At 45.6% G+C, this 18,217-nt stretch overlaps 2 protein-coding genes across 3 annotated transcripts in view; both read right to left on the bottom strand.

The window, feature by feature from the left end:
* Positions 1-2,054, bottom strand: part of WIPF1 (WAS/WASL interacting protein family member 1) — a 56,390-nt gene extending 54,336 nt beyond the window's left edge. For both annotated transcript variants that reach the window (XM_030487925.1, XM_030487926.1), the window contains exon 1: positions 1,982-2,054. The gene's annotated coding sequence lies outside the window, so the exon portion shown is untranslated. The remainder of the gene's footprint in view (positions 1-1,981) is intronic.
* A 6,775-nt stretch (positions 2,055-8,829) lies between these two features.
* On the bottom strand, positions 8,830-17,833 carry CHRNA1 (cholinergic receptor nicotinic alpha 1 subunit). The gene is made up of 9 exons (XM_030487055.1): positions 17,794-17,833; positions 15,769-15,914; positions 15,590-15,634; positions 15,050-15,159; positions 14,632-14,827; positions 13,822-14,059; positions 12,448-12,671; positions 10,933-11,172; positions 8,830-8,961 (listed from the first exon to the last, which is right to left on the bottom strand). The coding sequence occupies exons 1-9, from the start codon at positions 17,831-17,833 to the stop codon at positions 8,830-8,832; spliced, it is 1,371 nt and encodes a 456-aa protein (XP_030342915.1).
* Between the last annotated feature and the right edge of the window lie 384 nt (positions 17,834-18,217).

Genomic DNA, 18,217 nt, shown 5'->3' with positions numbered 1-18,217 from the left:
GCCTCCAGGGTACAGACCCTGCCCCAAGGAGCTCACACTCCAGTCAAGGCCAACCACAGGAACTGGCGTGACTCTCACTCCACATTCCTCAGAAACTTGCCTTAACCAACTATGGAAATAGTAATTTCATGTACAACATGGAGAACTATGCATTTGACAGGCAGATGCTGAGGGCAATGTCCTGTTCAGCTTGAGGCCAGAGGATGCTGAAGAGCTCAGAAGAGCGAGGCAGAAAGACACAGATAATACTTGAGGAATGAAAAGCAGTGCTTTCTGGAAGGACAATAACCAGGGAGTCGAGATATAATCTCTTATTTTCAGGATATTTGCTCTTGTCCCAACTTATCAGATCTTTAAACAACATTTATGCACATATAAAAAGCTGTTCCTCTCCATTTATCTCTCTCCTCTGCCCTCTCCTGATTCTCTCTCATACTCTCTTCCTGAACCTCCCTTTCTGTGCCTGTCCTCCCCTCATGTGCTCCCACCACACAGAGGGCAGAAGTGCTCTGGAACAGCTGTATTTCCTCCTCACATGCTCCTTCCCCTCGCCCACTCCGGCCAGCTCAGCCTGCCTCGTGCTTCACAGCACTGGGAAAGGTGCACTGCCAGAGTGGGTCCCTCCACGGCAGCAGTGCCCTCTCTCCTGCCTTTATTGAAGGCTCCCAAGCAGGGCGCACTGTGGGCAACGTGCAGAGGCCAAATAGGCTCTGACAGGACCTCTTTTTAACATGGCCTCTTGGGCCTCCACACTGTGCTCCCAAATCAGACTTGAAGGAGCTCAGCAACGGAAGAAACAGAGGGGAAAGCAGAAAGAGAGTGAAAAAGGGTGTGAACAAGGAGCAAAACACATTGCCCATCCTCTGGAGGTCAAGACAACCGAGAACAGCTGCTTATTACAGCCTTCTCTTTGAGAAAACATTTCAAGCATAAAAGAGCAATTTAAAAGTATCTCACAGTGAGTTCCTGAAGAAGTGTACCTTAGTGCCAGAGCCAAGTGCTATATCACTTCTGTTCTAAATAATAAGCCTGCGCATGGCACGTGGTACCAGCTGAAGAACACCTACTCTCAGGGAAAGGATGTAGCCCTGCGCTGCACAAGGTGTTTATTAAAAGATGAAGCACAGCCATTACAGTAGCAGAAGCAAACAAAGGGGAAGACAAGCTGAAACTTTGAGACTGTTTGCTTGAGGTTTCCAGACTTGATGCCTCCAAAAAGCCCCTAGGAGCCAGCTCAGAGGACATAGATCTGCTTTGGTTGCCCCCACTGTAAAGCCTAACTACAAGGTCCATCTCAGCCTAACTACAAGGTTCATCTCAACATTCGCTGTAGATGAAATCACTTGAGGGAGGAAGGCTGCAACTCAAACTCGTACTTGAGAGAGTGACTGTAATGACACCCTGCTTGGGTGCCACTCATGTGGGCGGCAGCGTGTGCCATGACCCCAGCGTGGGTCTCCCCACCCTGCCATGCCAGCCAGGGTGCCACAGCAGGGATGGACATGGATGCCACCAGCCACCTCCTCGAGACGCAGGCAGAGGCAGGGTTTGAGCTGCCAAGAAGGATTGGGGGCTGCGTCCCGAGGCCAGCGCCATCCTCCATCCCGGGCACGCACCCAACCCTGGGGAAAGAGAGAAAGCGAGGGGGAAGCAGGGAGGGATCCCAGCCCTGGCTTCGGAAGGCAGGAGAAGCGCGTCCCAGCCCGAGACAGAGCACTCTGGAAGAAAAGAGAGAAAGAGAAAACAGGCACGAAGCGAGACCCGGCTCCCGCAGCAGGGGCAGCCGCTGCCCGCCGGCCGTCCCGACCCTTGTACCCGCAAGGCGCTCGCCCCGCGGGGCCGGGGGATGCAGAGCCGACCCGCCCCAGCGCGGCCGCCGCCGGGGCCCTGCCCGTCCCGCACAGACCCCGCGCCCCGTCGGGAGCGGGAAGCGAAGCCCCGTCCGCCTCCCCCTGGCGCCGGCAGCCCCGCGCCCCCTTACCGCGCTCCGGGCGGGCTAGGCGGCGGGAGAGGACAGCAGCTCCCGCCGGCGCTCCAGCCGCTGCGGCAGCCGGGACATGTTGGGCCGGGCGGCTATTTATAGCGGCAGGAAGCGGCGCGGCGCGGCTCGGCTCTGGGGCGCCGCTCCCCCGCCGCCCGCGCCGCTGCACATGCCCCGGCCGCGCTGACAGACCCCCCGGCCCGGGCAGGGGGTGTCCCGGCGTCACCCCCCCCGTCTCCCAGGGTGGCGGCCCTCGTTCAGGCAGGCCCGGCCCGGCAGGCGGAGCGAGGGTTTCCCGTGGGGTGGTCGTTCCAGGCGGCATGGGGGTGCTGGTGAAGGCCGTGCCCCCCGCCCGGACGTGCGGTCCTTCTGTCCCCGGTGTTCAGTGGAAGTTAAAGATAGTCAGATTTAGCGAGATAACCCCATTACAGGGAAGGGTTTTCAGGTCCCCGAGTGCTAACAATCTCGAACTATGAGTATCAGTAGCTTTTCCAGGGATTCATCCTCTTCAAACCCTCATCGGTTCCCTGGCTATACCCATTATCTGCATTGGCAGCTCTGCTTTCTGTAACCTGTTGGCCTCCATTGTACCTGCTGGCAGGGAGTGCTGGAGGGAAGATGTGCGCTGTGCCCTCCCCGGGACCTGCCCCGGCCTTCTGGGAAGGCCACAAACCCCAGAGGCCGTTAAGCGGAGTCTCCTCTCACCCCAGCTCCTGATGATCTATTTGTCTGCAGAGCCCTCTACACGCTTAATTTTCCCTACCTGCCTCCCATGGCCTTGATAGCAGCCAGCAGGGGAGGGATAGTGGAGCTTGGGGAATGGCAAGGCAGCAAGCAGACACACACAGTGGAGTAGAAATGTAATTAAACAGTGGGAAAGAGGTACTCGCTTTTCCCTTTTTAGGTTTGCAGTATGCCAAGGTGTGGGAAGGTCAATTACTCCTCTCTACATGATACCCCAAAAGGCATTTGTGCATCTCACCTCAATTAACTCACACAGAGATTGCTTTGCCAGATAAGCAATAGACTGTGCTTCCTTTTCCCTGTCAGCTAGACTAAGTTTTCTAGAAACAAAACTTCTGTTAATGTTTTTGGGTCTTGAACGGGCAGAGGGGAGCAAGGTTTGAAGGATGAGAACTGTGGCCTGAGTGCCTATTTGAGTCAATACGTTGATCCTACATGCTTTTGCCGCAGGAGGATTCCACATTTTGAAGGTATTTGGGTGATTTTTGTTTACTCCATGCATGAATGTCATCCAGCCTGGCAGCTACATTACACTGTCATATAAAGTATATGAAGTTAGCCGACAGGTGTCCTGAAGAACTCAAGTATACTCTTGATTTACTTGGAGCAGCATGTCCCAGCAAGATCAAAGACTGAGTAACCTGTGTGCTGAGCTAACCTGCTACAACTTACTTTCACGTTTTGACCAGGAGATAACCAGTTGCCCAAAGACACAGCATTATGGTGAGACATGCTGTCCTAAGAGCAATGGCATTACTGATTTGCGTTTAGTGTAAGGTTTCAAACCTTGCCTGGCTTTTATGTAGGTAATTTCTCTGTTTCTATGTCATTGCACAATTGGAGCATTAGAAGATGGACACAAAAACAGGTACAATTTTTTCTCTCTAGCCTCTTCTGACTCATGCACACAACATAGATCAGCTTGCAAGCAAAATTATGGAGCTCACAAACAGAAAAACTGCAGGTACTTTGTGTTTACTGTTTTTACAGACCTAAAGCTCCCTAAAGAGGGTCACAAATCCACATGAGGTTCCTAAGCACGACATACTGCATTTGGGTCATTGGTTAGCTGAAAAGTCACATAGAGGCAAACAGCTTCCTCCTGTCTACCCACTGGGGAAATACCATGTGATGTGTTTATTCCAGGCTCCATATGGGATAAATAACAAACACTGATACAGATCTGCTTGGCTGTTAGAAGTTGGGAAGACGTGCTGCGATGGGAGATCTGTGCTGGGATGAAAGGAAATGGTGACAGCCCTTGCCAGGAAAGAGTTCTCCCTTTGTGGGGAATCCACTGAATGACCCATAAGGCTTACAGCTAAAGCTGCAGCAGCTTACAAACTCCTTTGGACTCTTGCCTGTGGATCAGTCTGGCCTGTCACATGGTAACGAGTGAAATTGTCTTGTCCTTGTTGTAGATAACCCCCCTACAGGCAGTGGAACTCAGCAGGGCTCTCACAGTGAACATGGAAATGATTGCTTGCAGGTTAGCTGTTTTCCATAGCTCTGCTGATCTTTTGTACCTTGTCAGAGACCAAAGTACAACTGCTTTAAAGAACCTTTTGCAAAGCAGTGTATGACTGTCCCTCTTGCAGTTGGGATTTGTCTGCTAGAAAGGGAGAAAATACCCAGAGCTTTGTTAAAGTCAGCATCTGTGCAACATTCCTCTCAGAGAAGCATGGAAGACTTTGTACCAGTTTCACAATTTTTCAGGAAGAGAGAGAGGGAGGGAGGGAATTTACAACCAGGAGCGTGCCTAGAAGGCTGGAGGCTGAGCTAGACTTTGGCACTAGTAAACACATGAAACTATGAGGTCTTGCGGCTGGATCCAAGCATAGAAACCTTCTAAAAGTGTCCAATCTCGATAGCATTTCTGGTGCGCTAAACTATTAGTGACTTTAAAGGCAACATCTTGCATGCCATGATACCAGAAAACAAGCATTTTCAGGGAGGTAATGTGCTTCCTTTCTCCAATAGCAGCAGAATGTTTATGCACTTTGCGGGGCCTGTGTTACACATACTCTTTCACCCTGCTGTCCCTACCCGCTGTGGTTTGCTTCAGCTGTGGAAACAGGAACTGCTGAGTCAGCACGCTGATGAAACTCACGCTGTTTTCACACGTCTCTGGGGAGATGGCCATAGCAAGGAGGTTGGCAGCAGCTTGTATTTTGGAGAAAAAAAGAGTACTTAAATTGTTCTACAATTGCCTGAAACAATAATCTTAAATTATTAATCTTAAATAATCTGAGTTCTTAAAAGCTCTCAAACTGAAGGAGGCTTCAGAACCCGAGCACTAGTTGTGGGTGAATGATCATACCTGCCATATGCAAGCTCATAGAATGGTTTGGGTTGGAAAGGACCTTAAGATCATCTAGTTCCAACCCTCCTGCCATGGGCAGGGACACCTCCCCATGTCACCCAATGCCCTGTCCAACCTGGCCTTGAACACTGCCAGGGATGGAGCATTTACCACTTCTTTGGGCAAGTGAATGTCATTTTTCCTCACTCTGTTGATCAGCTCAACTATGTTTTACAAAGCCTAGATCCAACCATCTGAATAGACAGAATAAGGCCATCAAGTTTATCTCATCTGCCTGGTGACGATGGAGAGCAGCAGCCTGTTCTCATTACAGACTCATGCAGAGGTGGAATTGCTCTCTGGGAGCTGGTACAAGGTAATGGACTCTATAAATTCAAATAACCCCCTCAGAAGGGTCAGGTCTCCTGAACAGCAGAAGTGCCAAAGGGGAAAGAGATTTGGGGGTGACTGCATCTTTGAGAGCAAAGTACTCATGGTACAGTAGTTGAAGGTCAGCCAAAGGGAAGGGGAAAGTTAATTGCCAAATTGAGTAAAAAATGGAAAGAGAATCAGGCTGAAGAAGATGAAGATGTTCCAGAAAGCTATGCTATTATGGGCATAAATAGGGTGTTATCAACAGGCTCAAAGTGAATAAAAGCAGCTTTAATGGCAAGAAGATGGCAGTTAAAAGAGGGACACATTAATTGCTAAGGGTACTATTGCTATAAAAGCAACGCCTTCTCACCTAGAGATCCCTGTTATGCCTTCATTTAAATGACGTCTGCTTGCTTCAGCACCGCAGTGTTTGCACTTCTTTATTTCTCACACTTATTAGAGAAATTTAACAAGTGCTTGAGGCCTGCTTCTTGTTTTGCTTATCATGAGAATTACTAGTCAAAGCTCAGAGCCAAAATTTGCGTGTTAAAGGCAACAAGGCAGCAGAGATGCACATGCAGGTCACACAAATATTATCCATGTCCATCTCCCTGGGGCTGCTGGTGCTATCCTGGAGGAAAATTTAGTGTTAAGATTGCAGGGAGACACTACAGTGCTGTAAATGAGAAATTTAATTAGACAATATGTACCTTACACATTAACAGAGAATTTTCTTTGACAGTGACTGAGACAGCACATTTATAACCTCCAAAGCTACTGTTTTAGCAGGACACAGTTGTACTGACATGTTAAAAGGACAGTAACAGATGAGAAGAAATAGTCTGTTTGTAGGCAAAGGTACTCTCTATTCAGTAGATAGATACTGGTAATGGGATGTTAGTGGTATGCAAGAAAAATGCATTCACAAAGGTGAGCTAGAAACAGACAATAAAGATGACTGGGACAGTCTGAGTATTCAAAGCAAAGCAAAAAACAGATGCAGATGAACTGTCTCCTGAAGTGTGCTTATTGGTGTCTGGAGTACCATCTGTTTGGAGAGTCAGAGTACAATGCCTGGATTCTGCAACCTAAGAAAAGGAAGTTATTAGCTTTTATTTTTGCCTGGTATCACATCTTTAGAGACATGAATAGTTCATCAAGACTCGGAGCAATAGAAAGGCAGAAGATTTGCTGTGCCCATAAGACACATCAAATGATCACAAATAAGCATTTTCAAATAAATAATTTCAGAACTTTTTTTGAGCAAATGGAAGGAGAACATTGCAATGTGGTAGCTAGCTGTATATGAACGGAGCAGGAGAAGCAAGCAGGCAGACACTCAGATAGGTGGAATTCGGAGGCCAAGACCCAGATCTGCCTTGAGGAAGCTGGGGAAGCAGAACAAAGATACTGTAGATATTCACCATGAATCTTGTTACTTGATGTTTATTTTTAATGCTGATTCAACCACATGCTGCTCTAAGAGGATTGTTCTGTCAATTTTAGTGCCAATCACAGTCTCTCCAATTAAGTTCCAGGCACTGTTATGCTGCAGCTTAGCTCATCCTGAGCCAGGGAGCTGTGTGACTCCCTTCAAGGGCTGAGTGCAGAGAGCTGGAGCTGAAGATAAACAGATCTGCAGCAAGCGCTCCGTCAGCAGAGGTTTCACCCAGCATACATCTTCAGCAATCCTTTAGAGGGTTAATGATCATCTGGGGAGGCAAAGATTACCATCATCTAAACAGTAAGAGCTGAGCGGAGTGTTACAAGGGATCGATTGCCACAGACAAACTGCTTTGCTTAGGACTGCAGCTCACCAAAATATTGTCCAGCAAATGCTACGCAATGATGGAAGTATTGCACAAGTGCCCGATTTTCCCTATAGAGCCTTCCAAATGCCTGTCCTTTGCAGACATGACACATTCCTGTACAGCATTAACACAGTACTCATTATTTTATTAAACTCACAGCAAATTGTTTACAGCTGTTAGCAAAGTAGTTGTATTGGCTTGGACAACCAGCTGGAAAAGATGAGTAACTTCCATAAGCTGCCCCACCTCTCCTTATTTATTTTTGAGAAAAAATAGGCAGCACTGCTAGTATTTCCACTCTGTACTATTGAAACACACACAGAGTTGCTGCTCGTGCTGAGTATTTGCTCAAACCCAAAGCTGCTTGGCCAAAAGCAGCACTACTTTGTTTTAGCCACTAGAGTGAGCTGCTGCTCAACATTTGGGTAAAGTTTGGGCTATTGTTTGTGTTGCTCAGAAGAGGAGGTGTCCTGTCGTTTTGTCATACATAAGGAAAGCCGAGATCCACACCTTCCCTAGGAATGATCTTTGTGGTGGTGTGTCTGAGTTTAATGCTCAGGATTTATTTCAGCAGGGCAGGGGACAGTTTTCAGGGAGCAGAGAGAATTTGTTTAAGCTGTTTTACTGAGCAACCCAAAATTCAAAGCTGCCCCCAACATTAGCCATCGCTCAAAATGGAGAGTTGAAACCAACATTCCCGAAACAGAACAGGCTGAGTACAGAGATTATCTTGCAAATACCATCCTTTCTCCTCCAGCCTAAACTTTTCACTTAGGCTGCAATTGCAGAACATCACTGAAAATCCTGAACATTAATACATAATGAATGTGGAGTTTATTGTAATGAGTATTAGCAGGTAGAAATAAGAGGGCAGCAACTGCAGCATAGTCATTGGGATGCCTGATGGTCACAAAGGAGGGCTCAGTGATAAAACAGGGCATAAAAGTTCTCCTCTACAAGTCCTTTACCACGGACTTGGTAGTAAAAAATACCTGCGGAACCCAACTGGCTAAGGCTAGACCCTTCCCAGAGTAAGAAATACTACTCCCTCTTTGCTGCATCAAGAGTTGCTACAGGTAGAGTCACATATGACAGTCATTTCAGATTTGTGAATGAAAATCTGGTGCTTTATCATGGAGTTTGAGATACTTCTGCTGGCTACATCTTGTGTTTCAAGAGGAGTCATTTGTGACGCTGCCAATACAAAAAACACAGAGCAGATACTGAAACCAGCTTGAATGCTAAAGTTGGATACAGATTTATAGCTCAGCTAAAGCTTATTACATTGCTATTGATTTCACTGGAATTGTATCTGTGCGTTACAGAGTCAGACAGTCTTATTAATACATTTACATTTTTAATAAATGGTAAAATGGATCAAAACCTGGCTGACAGCCATTCAGCCTGCCAGTAAGGCAAGTGTTGCTTTTTAGCAACGAAATGCCACTGAGCAGCAGCTCAGAAGTGCTAAGTATGGAGCCTTACGTTTTATTATCCCTGCTCTCTCCCAGCAGGGACCGATTCCTGTCTGTGAAACTTTCAGAGGCTGGCCAGGTTTTGATGGTTGAGATGCTTTCAGATGCTGACCAGGCTAGCAAATAGTTTCCAGTTGATGTTCATCCTTGCTGATTTAATTCAATAAGGCGACCAGCAAATACAGCTAATGTTCCTATAATACAAACTAGCATAAATATGCCAAGGAGAAGATGATCAACCACCATCGCAACAAACTTCCATTCTTCTGCAGCCTGGGAAAGAAACAAAGGAGATGGCTAAGTCTCTGCAGAGCCATGTTGGTTATGGGATTACTTGTAATCTACTGTCTTGAATAACAGAAAGCTTCTTGCTGAAGTTCCACTATGCAAAAAATACTTATTTTCCTCTCAAAGGCAGGTCAGTTGTTCAGAAAGCCTAAACAACCTAAAAATTCAAGTTTCAAGCCTAAATTGGTTAGCAACCCTAGCAATTTAGTGAACAATTTCATTAAAAAGAAATGTTGAAAAGCTTAATTTTTAAGCAAATGGTTGCTTTTGAAAGAGAGTTTAAAACGTTGAAAGCAAAATGCTTAGTTTGGCACAACTGCCTTCTATTTTTCTGTTGCTTTTTAATTCCCATAGGATATCTAAGCAATTTCCATTAATTTAGCTCTAGTCCCTGCTTTCCATGCCTAGCATACACTCTAAGGTCTGGGAAAACCTTCTCTGTAGCTCCTTTAGTCTTTTTTCCAGCTATGGGACACTGTGAACCACTTGCGTTTCCACTGATGCTTTTGGTAGGAACCCAGCACTGTAAGAGTGAGCAGAGCGTGAGGTGCCAAGTGCAGCAGGGCTGGGATTTCCACCCTATAACTCTGCCTTACAGAGTGACGTGTACTGGCCTAAGGCACCCTCTACTTTTGCCTTAGTTGCCCCACAAGTAGAAGAGGCTGTTGTAATTTAGAGGTCATTGATAAGAGGTCACTATTTTAAGGTGTTCATAAGTGAATGCAATGAAGTGGCAGCCTTCAGAAGCCACAACCTTCCGTTTATTTGGGGAACTCGGCTTTTGAAATCCACTGGAAGTAATATCAACATTGCCCAGATGACACAAGCAGCTGGGCTCAACTTCCGAATGGAGCACTTGCCAGTAACCTGAAGACCCTCTTTGTAAGTCTAGGAGGAAGTGAAGCCCAGAGATGCTGAAGTTACGCCAGCCCTGCTGAGGGTAAGACTTGACCTGTAGAGAGATACAGGAGTCATGAGGAACATGAGACTACAGCCAAAGCCATTCCACATGCTCCAGGAATTTGGTCACAGGAAAAAACACCATGGCGTAAATCCTGTCCGTGGGAAGGAGGCGCATCCTTTTCAAGAGCACAGGCCAAATTATTGTCCTGGAGAACTCTCTCCCCATCTTCAGCTTAGCCTGCAGCTCAACAGCAAAGGGCTATGATCATTTAGAAAGGTGAAGTACCAGGACTGAACTACCCATGCAAAAGCTGCATGAGCTGTGATAATTGAAACAAAAAAGGGGGTTAATCACATTGAATGTGCTAGAAGGCAGCAGAGCTAGGTTTTCCTGGGGAACACTGCCATATGTGACTCCACACATATTTATCCTTTGGCTTGCAATGTGGAAAAAGTCAGTAATCAGAGTAGCTCATGACATGCTTCACTTGCAGGGACTACTTGTAGCATTCTGGAATAAACCAAAACCTCCTCAAAATTGGAATTAAAATTTGTAAGTTATGTTTAACACTTCTCAGGTAAAATGACCAGCCTTTCAGAGTTCAGCTTACTTCCTGGCTTTCACAAGTGACAGGAGCTTGCTTACTGCAGGGGAAGATGCCTAAATGGGAGACAAGAGGAATGTGTTTTGGAACTGGCTCACAGTTCTTGAAACTGCTTTGCTCTCACAGACTCTCCATCTCCACAGCTTCACATACCACAGTTAGAAAACTTTAGCACTGACACTTTTTTTCCTTTTCTTTTTTTTTTTTTTGGGGGGGGGTGGGGTGGGCAAGATTCAATTGCCATCTGCAAAAATTCTCTGTCGCTCCTTGTTAACTAAATCAAGGAGAGAAGACTGTCCCCTGCTAAAGTCAAACCAGTGCTTGGAGTATTTTTGTGAGGCAAGGATATTTTGCCAAAAAATTGAAAACAACAAACCCCAACAACAACAACAAAAAAGGTGCAGCAATTTGAAAGCAAGAGATGAATCATGCTCAAAGAATGCCTTACATTACTGGCTTCTTGGTCCGATTTCATCGTTTCTGCAATGTACTTGATTCCCTCTATAGCATTTTTCACATCTGGATTTTTGGTAAGCGGGGAGTAGAAGTTGACAGGCACAGAACCTGGCTTCCCAGAAATTTCAGAAATATCAATATCTTCTGCAAAAATGTTTTTGTCTTGTTTATCCCTGGATGGTCGTTTCATTGTAGAGAAAAACATGATGTTTGGGATTGTGTCAATAAAGATCTGAAAACAAAGAGGGAGAAGACAGCATTTGCTGGTCTGTGGGGCTGTGTTACAGATGCAGCTGTGTACTGAACAAAGGCAAGCCTCTCTGGTCCCAAATGCTTCCCGCGCTGGATCCACTACAGATTCTCTCTGAGTTTGTCACGGCCCGTGCCTCAGCCTCACTGAGGCTTTTGTCAGCCTTATGTCCTGGGGCAGACGGAGTCACCTGCAGGCCTGTCACGTTTTTTGGAAACCATTTCCCCCTGCCATATAGCCAACATCTACCCATGGAAGGGTGTGTGATGCCCTGGAGCAGAGCCTCAGCTAGTGCAAGCTGACAGAGCTCTATCAATCTTATCTAATTTGGAACATATTGCTTATGAATCTGTCTTGAAGAATGGACTACAAAGGATCTCTTTTGGCTACTTACATTTGACTTTGCTATTACAAATGCACATAAGGTTTACAGTAATCTCCTTTGGAGTAACAGGCTTGCTGCCAGAGCATTTTTAAGCACATGGAATGTTTGTCTGTTGAAATCTCCCTTCTGCAGGGCTTGTTTGTGCTGCAGAGTGAATCTGATGTAAGCAGCAGCCTTAAAAGTATAATTACAGACACAGAGAACAGTCTCCTGTTCATGTCATGGTTTAATATGAACCCAGGCATAATAAAAAAAAGGCAAGAATGACTGAATGGCTCCTCTTTGGTACTGTCTCCCTAGCAAAGAACTTGTAATGACAGACACCAATTTTTTCTACATCTTGTGGTTACCATTTAGACTACTGTGCAAAGATCTCCTTGCTTCCCAAGGACTGCAGAGCAACTGTATTTACTGGAAGAACACAGAGAAGATCATAGCTTTTGCTATGCAAAATGGGCTGCTGAACACAGACATTCCCGATGGCCTTTGTGCTCTGCACTCACGCTGGATGGCAAACTTGGCCACTGGCAGGCAGCAGTGCTTTGCAGTCAGATGAAGAATTAGACCAGGAAATGTAGCCTGAATCCAGCTGGACATTTTCTTTTCCCTGTACCTTCGGCTGCCTGTGTTTTGCCTCATCTGTTTTCTCTGCAAGACTACCCCAGTGGAAAGTTTTGTTACTTAAAGGAGCACTTTAGCAGTCTTGCTGACTTTATGCACAGCAAAGTAGTAAACACTGGCTCTTACGCCTAGAGAGATTTAACATGATGCATTTACTTCTCCAATTCTTGTTGACTTTTATTAGGAAACCTGCCAATAAAATATGGAGTGCTCGGTGGAAACTAGGAAACATGCAAAGCCATGGAGCTCACCTTCCTGACCCAGTGCGGCATGGTGTGAGTGCTTGGGGAGCGGTGGTGGGTGTTGATGACGATGACCGTGATGATGATTGAAGCGATGACAAACACCATTGTAAACAGCATGTATTTGCCTATCAGAGGCACTGCACTGGAGGTGGAAGGAATCAGCTCCACGATGACCAGAAGGAACACAGTCAAAGACAGCAGGACAGAGATGCTGAGAGTCATTTTCTCACCTACCATGAAAAAGAAAAGAAAAAAGAAAAAGAAAATACCATTGCTTCTCTTATCATTCAGTACAGACAGTATTGATTTGAGAAGATAGGACCACTATTCACACAAGTACATGTGTGTTCATCTGGAATGCTACCATCTCTCCCAGCAACCAAAGCATTAACTAGGCTGGACAAACCTGAGTGCCTAACATAACATCAGCTCCAGCATTAAGGTGGGAATCACCAGCTATGACTGGGCTGAAGTACGGGTGATGGATATGGAAAGTGCCAGGAGCACTTCACGGGCTGTGCCTTTTGAATGATGAAATGTGTGCACCTGATTAGTGCTTGCTCCACAGCTCCCTGGGGGTTCACTGGCTTTACTGTCTAGCAGGCTCATGCTGGGCTACATGGGCAGACAAAAATCACATCTGACACCAGAGGTCAGACTCTATTTGAGATCTTCCAGTATGTAGGATGTCAGAAATGAACCACAAAACATGATTAACACATCCTGCTTTTCTATTCAGTTCAACTTTCTATAAAGTTTTCCACTGAAAAAAACCACAAAACCCAAACCCAAAACCCAACCATCAAGTATTTTGTAGAAGGTGCTTAATTAAGTTAAGCAGTATGAAAAGCTGACACAAGGTCAAACGAATGAAGCAGAGAATGACTGCAGAATGAAACAGTCAAATGGCTGCAGGGAGCAAGAGCTGCTCAGCAGCGACAAATGAGACTGAATAGGCCAGAATACTCTTTGTACACAAGATAACGTGTGTGAACATGTAAGTTCTCTGCCCTAACACAGTGCAAAAGGGCCTCAGTCACCCATGTGCTCACTTACTGTGTGATATACTAACACACTAACTGCCTACCTATGGCAAATCATAAAAATCAGCCAGCTAAATCTTTATTTTGCAGAAGTTATCTGGGTAGCTAACCAGTTATTTCTGTGGGAAATCAGCCCAACTTATTTATACCAACAGCTTCAGCTTTCAGCACTTACTCTTTATTTGCAGAATGTTTAGAGCCATTGTTTTGAGCCGAAACGTCCAGTTTCAGTAAGTGCTGCCCTTTGAGTTGTCTGGTGATTTCAAATACTGAGAATTTCTCAGAAACTTGTTAGAAGAGCCATTTCTATGGCAGTAGAATGAATAAATTTACATACCTGAATCTGTGGGTAGGTAGAAAACAAATCCAGTCAAAAAGGAGAAGAGCAGACAGGGAATGATGACATTCACAATGAAGTAAAGAGGCAGGCGCTGCATGAGGAAGTGGTAGGTGATGTCCAGGTAGGGGGTGTCAGGGCAGCAAGCGTAGTAAACCCAGTGCTTCCAGCCGCGGTAGTCCTTCATCACCCACTCCCCACTCTCCATGAAGTTACTCAGATCTGGGCGATCACTCTCCTGACAGCAAAAAAATTACAAATTCTGAACATTCGATGTTCTGAACAAAATCAGAACTTGGCAGTCGCTCAGGGACAGGGCTCCCAATAACTCAGGCACTTCCTGCATTTTTGTGAACAAACAACTCTTGTCTATGTTATTTTGCCTTAGAATATCATCCTCTGCACAGCATTCAACTAAATATTTTACAGAAACAGTTAGGGATAGTTGACTAAAGAGAAAGACTGATTAAATATTTACAGATAGGAGACATACCTGAAGGGGCAAGGAAAGAGTCCTTGGAAATGGAAAGTCATGAGCAGAGAGAAAGCACCCTGCCACCCTCCCCCAAAAATGTCAAAGCACAGACAGGTAGGAGACTGTTCGGGCAGAGGAATTATGCATATGCAGAATTTTAGAAGCCAACCCATGAAATTTTGTGCTAGATCTACAAATAGGGCTTTCATAATTTACAGGTAGCACATGCTTGCTTTTCAGTCAAAACAAGGTTATATTCCGTTCTAAATTTGAGATTTCTCTACAAACATATTCAGCTCTTTTCTGCTTTTCCCAATTACAAGCTCCTTGCTTACCGGGTTAATAACAACCACTGTACCATCATATGTCCAAGTTCCCAACTTCATACTGCAGTTCTGCTGGTCAAATGGGAAGTATGTGACTATAATTTCACAGTAACTTTTGAAAATAGCTGGTGGTGTCCAGGTGATCAGGCCTGTGTGTTCCAGGAGGACTTTGGTGTATTTAACAATGGCAAAATCACCATCTGCACTGCAAAAGGAACAAGGACATTAACAGCAATATGGGCAGCACAATTAACATAGTCACAAAAGGATTTCTCTGGCTGCAGACCAACTGGTCCTCCCACTGTCATCGTGCCTGCTCCTGGAGAAGCTTGGTCCGAGGCATGGTACTCACTGGCCCAGATGCTGTGGGAAAGCGGCCCCGTTGGGCAGCGCTGCCCTCCCTCCCCAGGCAGCCGGCACCCCTTACTTGTTGTAAAGCACAAGGTCTGGCCGCCAGATATCGTCTGAGGGGATGCGGATTTTTTTCACGCCACCGTAGTCATCTGGATTCCACTTGAGGTTGACATCTGTCCATTGCTAAAGAGGGAGGAGTTCAGCCACTGAGAGCCTCTTCCAGCACTTCTGGGGGTAGTTTGAGTACTTCCTAGAAACAAGCACCTCCCTTGCTTTGGGATATGCAGGTAAGCATAAACATATGCTGTTGAGATCCCCAGCTAAGCTTTTACATTAACCAGAATTTTGGTTTAAGAGGCTTATAAAAAATTAATATATATACATATACATAAAAAAGATAAATATACCATAAGTCTACTGTTAGAAATACAATACAAAATGCTTTTCTTAAGGTTCTTTAGCGTCTAGTGCATTTTTTTCTTGAGACCCCAGAAAGAAGAAATTACCTACTAGCTGACCCACCTGTCCAACACAGCAGTTAATAGTTATTTTCTGGCTGTGTCCCATGCGTTCATTTGAAACGGATGAAATGGTCAGCAATATTTATAGTTACCTGTTTCAGGCGTACATTGGTTGTCACAATCTGATTTACTTCATCCTTAAAGAAAAAAAAATAAAAAAAAGGAAGAGAAAGCAGTAGCAGCAAACATCAGGATTAAAGGAGAAAAATGGTTTCCTTAGAAAAATGACACCATTTGGCACTATCACATAAGCCAGCAATTCATACTGTACCACACTAATAAGCTGAATGAGCTGCAGCCCGACAGTGACGACGACAGCGTCCCGATGGTCCTCCACTGGTCGCACAACCTTGTTGTAGTCCTTGAATAAGTCCTCAACGAGGCGAGTCTCATCTTCGTAGCACAGGGCCAGCCGAGCTGCAGAACAGCAGGGGTGGCATCAGTGAGGTGGGACAGAGAACAGGCTACAGCACCGTCAGTCCATGGTGGGCATGAAGGAAATGCCATCAACAGCCAGCGGCTGGTGGAGTCCTGTGTGACTCCTCTTTTCAGGTGTGCACTATGTGCATTGCAAATACTGTCAGCAGGGGTAAGTTCCTATCTGATCTGGAGGTCAGTTTAGGAGTAAGGCAACAACAGTGTCCAGCCAGGAGATGAATAAAAACAAATAGCCATGACTGTGGACATCTAACTGAGCATTAGGAATCTTCCCCAGGCCCTCCCAACCCATGAATGTGCTTACATGCAATATTTGTGGACTGCTAAGTGCAGAGAATACCCATAATCAGGGATTTCTTATGTTGTCTTCTCCACCTTCAATTCCACAGACTTGCCTGTAACAGTAACATTAAAGGACAGGCCCAAGCACAAGAAGGCAATGAGGTGAAAGCACCATCCAGACTCCTTGCATTTGAAGTCTAAGCAGAGCTCTTCTCCATGACGAGAGTGGCTCAGTCTGTGCTTGTGGTGAGAGAGAAGGAAACCATTCACCATGTGGTCTCATATTATTTCCCTCTCCTCAGGGAAGGTCTCAACCTGTCCTTGGAGAGCTCTGCCCATAGACTGCTCAGTATGACTTGGCAGTGCTATGCAAAAAGCCTTGGTAAGAGCATCACAGGTGAAAATGGCAGGTAGCAGCTTTGCTTCGTGTGCGTTGTACTCCCAAGGGGTGAGGGCTCAGGTCCCTATCTCACAGAAATGCAGATGAAACCCAGATAGCCTGTTGCAGAACAAGCAGGCACATTCATGTGCTCAGACTGTAGCTGCTTCACTGTTACAGAGGAGTCAAGCAAACGGAAGGGAGGTTTTGGGATGTTTTTGTGTGCACCCCCTCTTTCAGGCAGTGAGAAGGAACAGAACAGCTGAGCCTCACTGCAAGCATTTTTGGCAGATTCAATCCTTGCCTTCCCCTCTCTCAGTTTGAATCCTGGGCCATTGAAGTCAGCAAGAATTTTGCTGCTAACTCCAAGCTAAGCCAGGATTTCCCCTTGTTTCCTAACTGACTTTTCGTCAGCTCCTTTCATATAGTTGAGCTGAGATGCCAAGGATTCTGTCTTGGCCTTGTCCTGCCATGAGATGGTATTAAAATACTTGGATGCCACCAAGAAAAGCTGTCTGCCACAGACAAACACTGCTTGCTTCACCTGAGAGGAAGCCATGCTGGGGTGGGCAGGAGTCATCTTTCAACTTTTAAGTTATGATCAAAGCATCATATCTAAGTCAAACTCTTGGCTATGCTTTATTAATCCAATCAAAATCCTTCACATGGGTACCTTTTGGTGTGGCTTGGTAGGAATTTAGTATACTGCTTGAATTTAGTGAAAAGTTTTTAGGATCACAAAATACTCATTCTTTCAGGGGACCATTCAGAAATAATTATCCCTCTACAACGCATACAGCTGCAAATCAACTCTACTTCCTTGTCAGTAGTCCCACAATGTAATGAAACTTCTTGTAATGAATTTTTACATTTCAAGCCGTATTTACTAGATCTTTTCACACATTTGAAATACATGTAGCACTAGAGTACATGCAAGCACGGCAGAAAGGTGACAGAAAGACAATTAAACACAAAATCCTCTTACTTCAAAATATCTGGTATCGGAAATTACAAGTATCTGAGCTGTTACCAGTGCACTCCAAAGCTCTCGTTTAAATGATTTGGTGTGTTCATAAAACCTTATCAGCTGCTCCCAGCCCACACATTTGCCCATACTGATGTATATGCAAAGCCCTGGTCCTGAACACTCAGGAAGGAGCTGACCCCTGTTCAAAGCAATGACTAGAACACCTTTACCTGCAGAGATGAGGAGGAGTATGCGATGGACCTTCATCATCCCAGCTCCCACTTGCTGCAGTCACACAGACAGATGCACGCACAAAGCGCCTTTGAGGTCTCCTTAGAGGAGGGCTGTGCTGCCTCCTGCCAGGGTGCTGGCGAAATATAGCCACTGAGGTATAGACTTACAGCACCTGTTTTTGGGAATGACAGCTGAGAGCCACTGCGCCACCGGGCTGGAAACAGGAGAACAATGTGTCACCAGGCAACTATCTCCTGGAGTTTACAAAAGGTCATTTTCATAAGTAACAATGTCATCATATAAAGAAAGAAAGAATTATCTGTAGAGTAACTGAACATCTTGGTGAGATCTCAGAAACATCCCAAGCTGCAGACCCACCCTTTGTGACCACAGCAACTTCCCAGATTTGGGATTTTGTTT

This window comes from Strigops habroptila, chromosome 5, assembly GCF_004027225.2.
Source record: "Strigops habroptila isolate Jane chromosome 5, bStrHab1.2.pri, whole genome shotgun sequence".
NCBI lineage: Eukaryota > Metazoa > Chordata > Aves > Psittaciformes > Psittacidae > Strigops > Strigops habroptila.
This window is presented reverse-complemented; position numbering and strand designations above follow the sequence as displayed.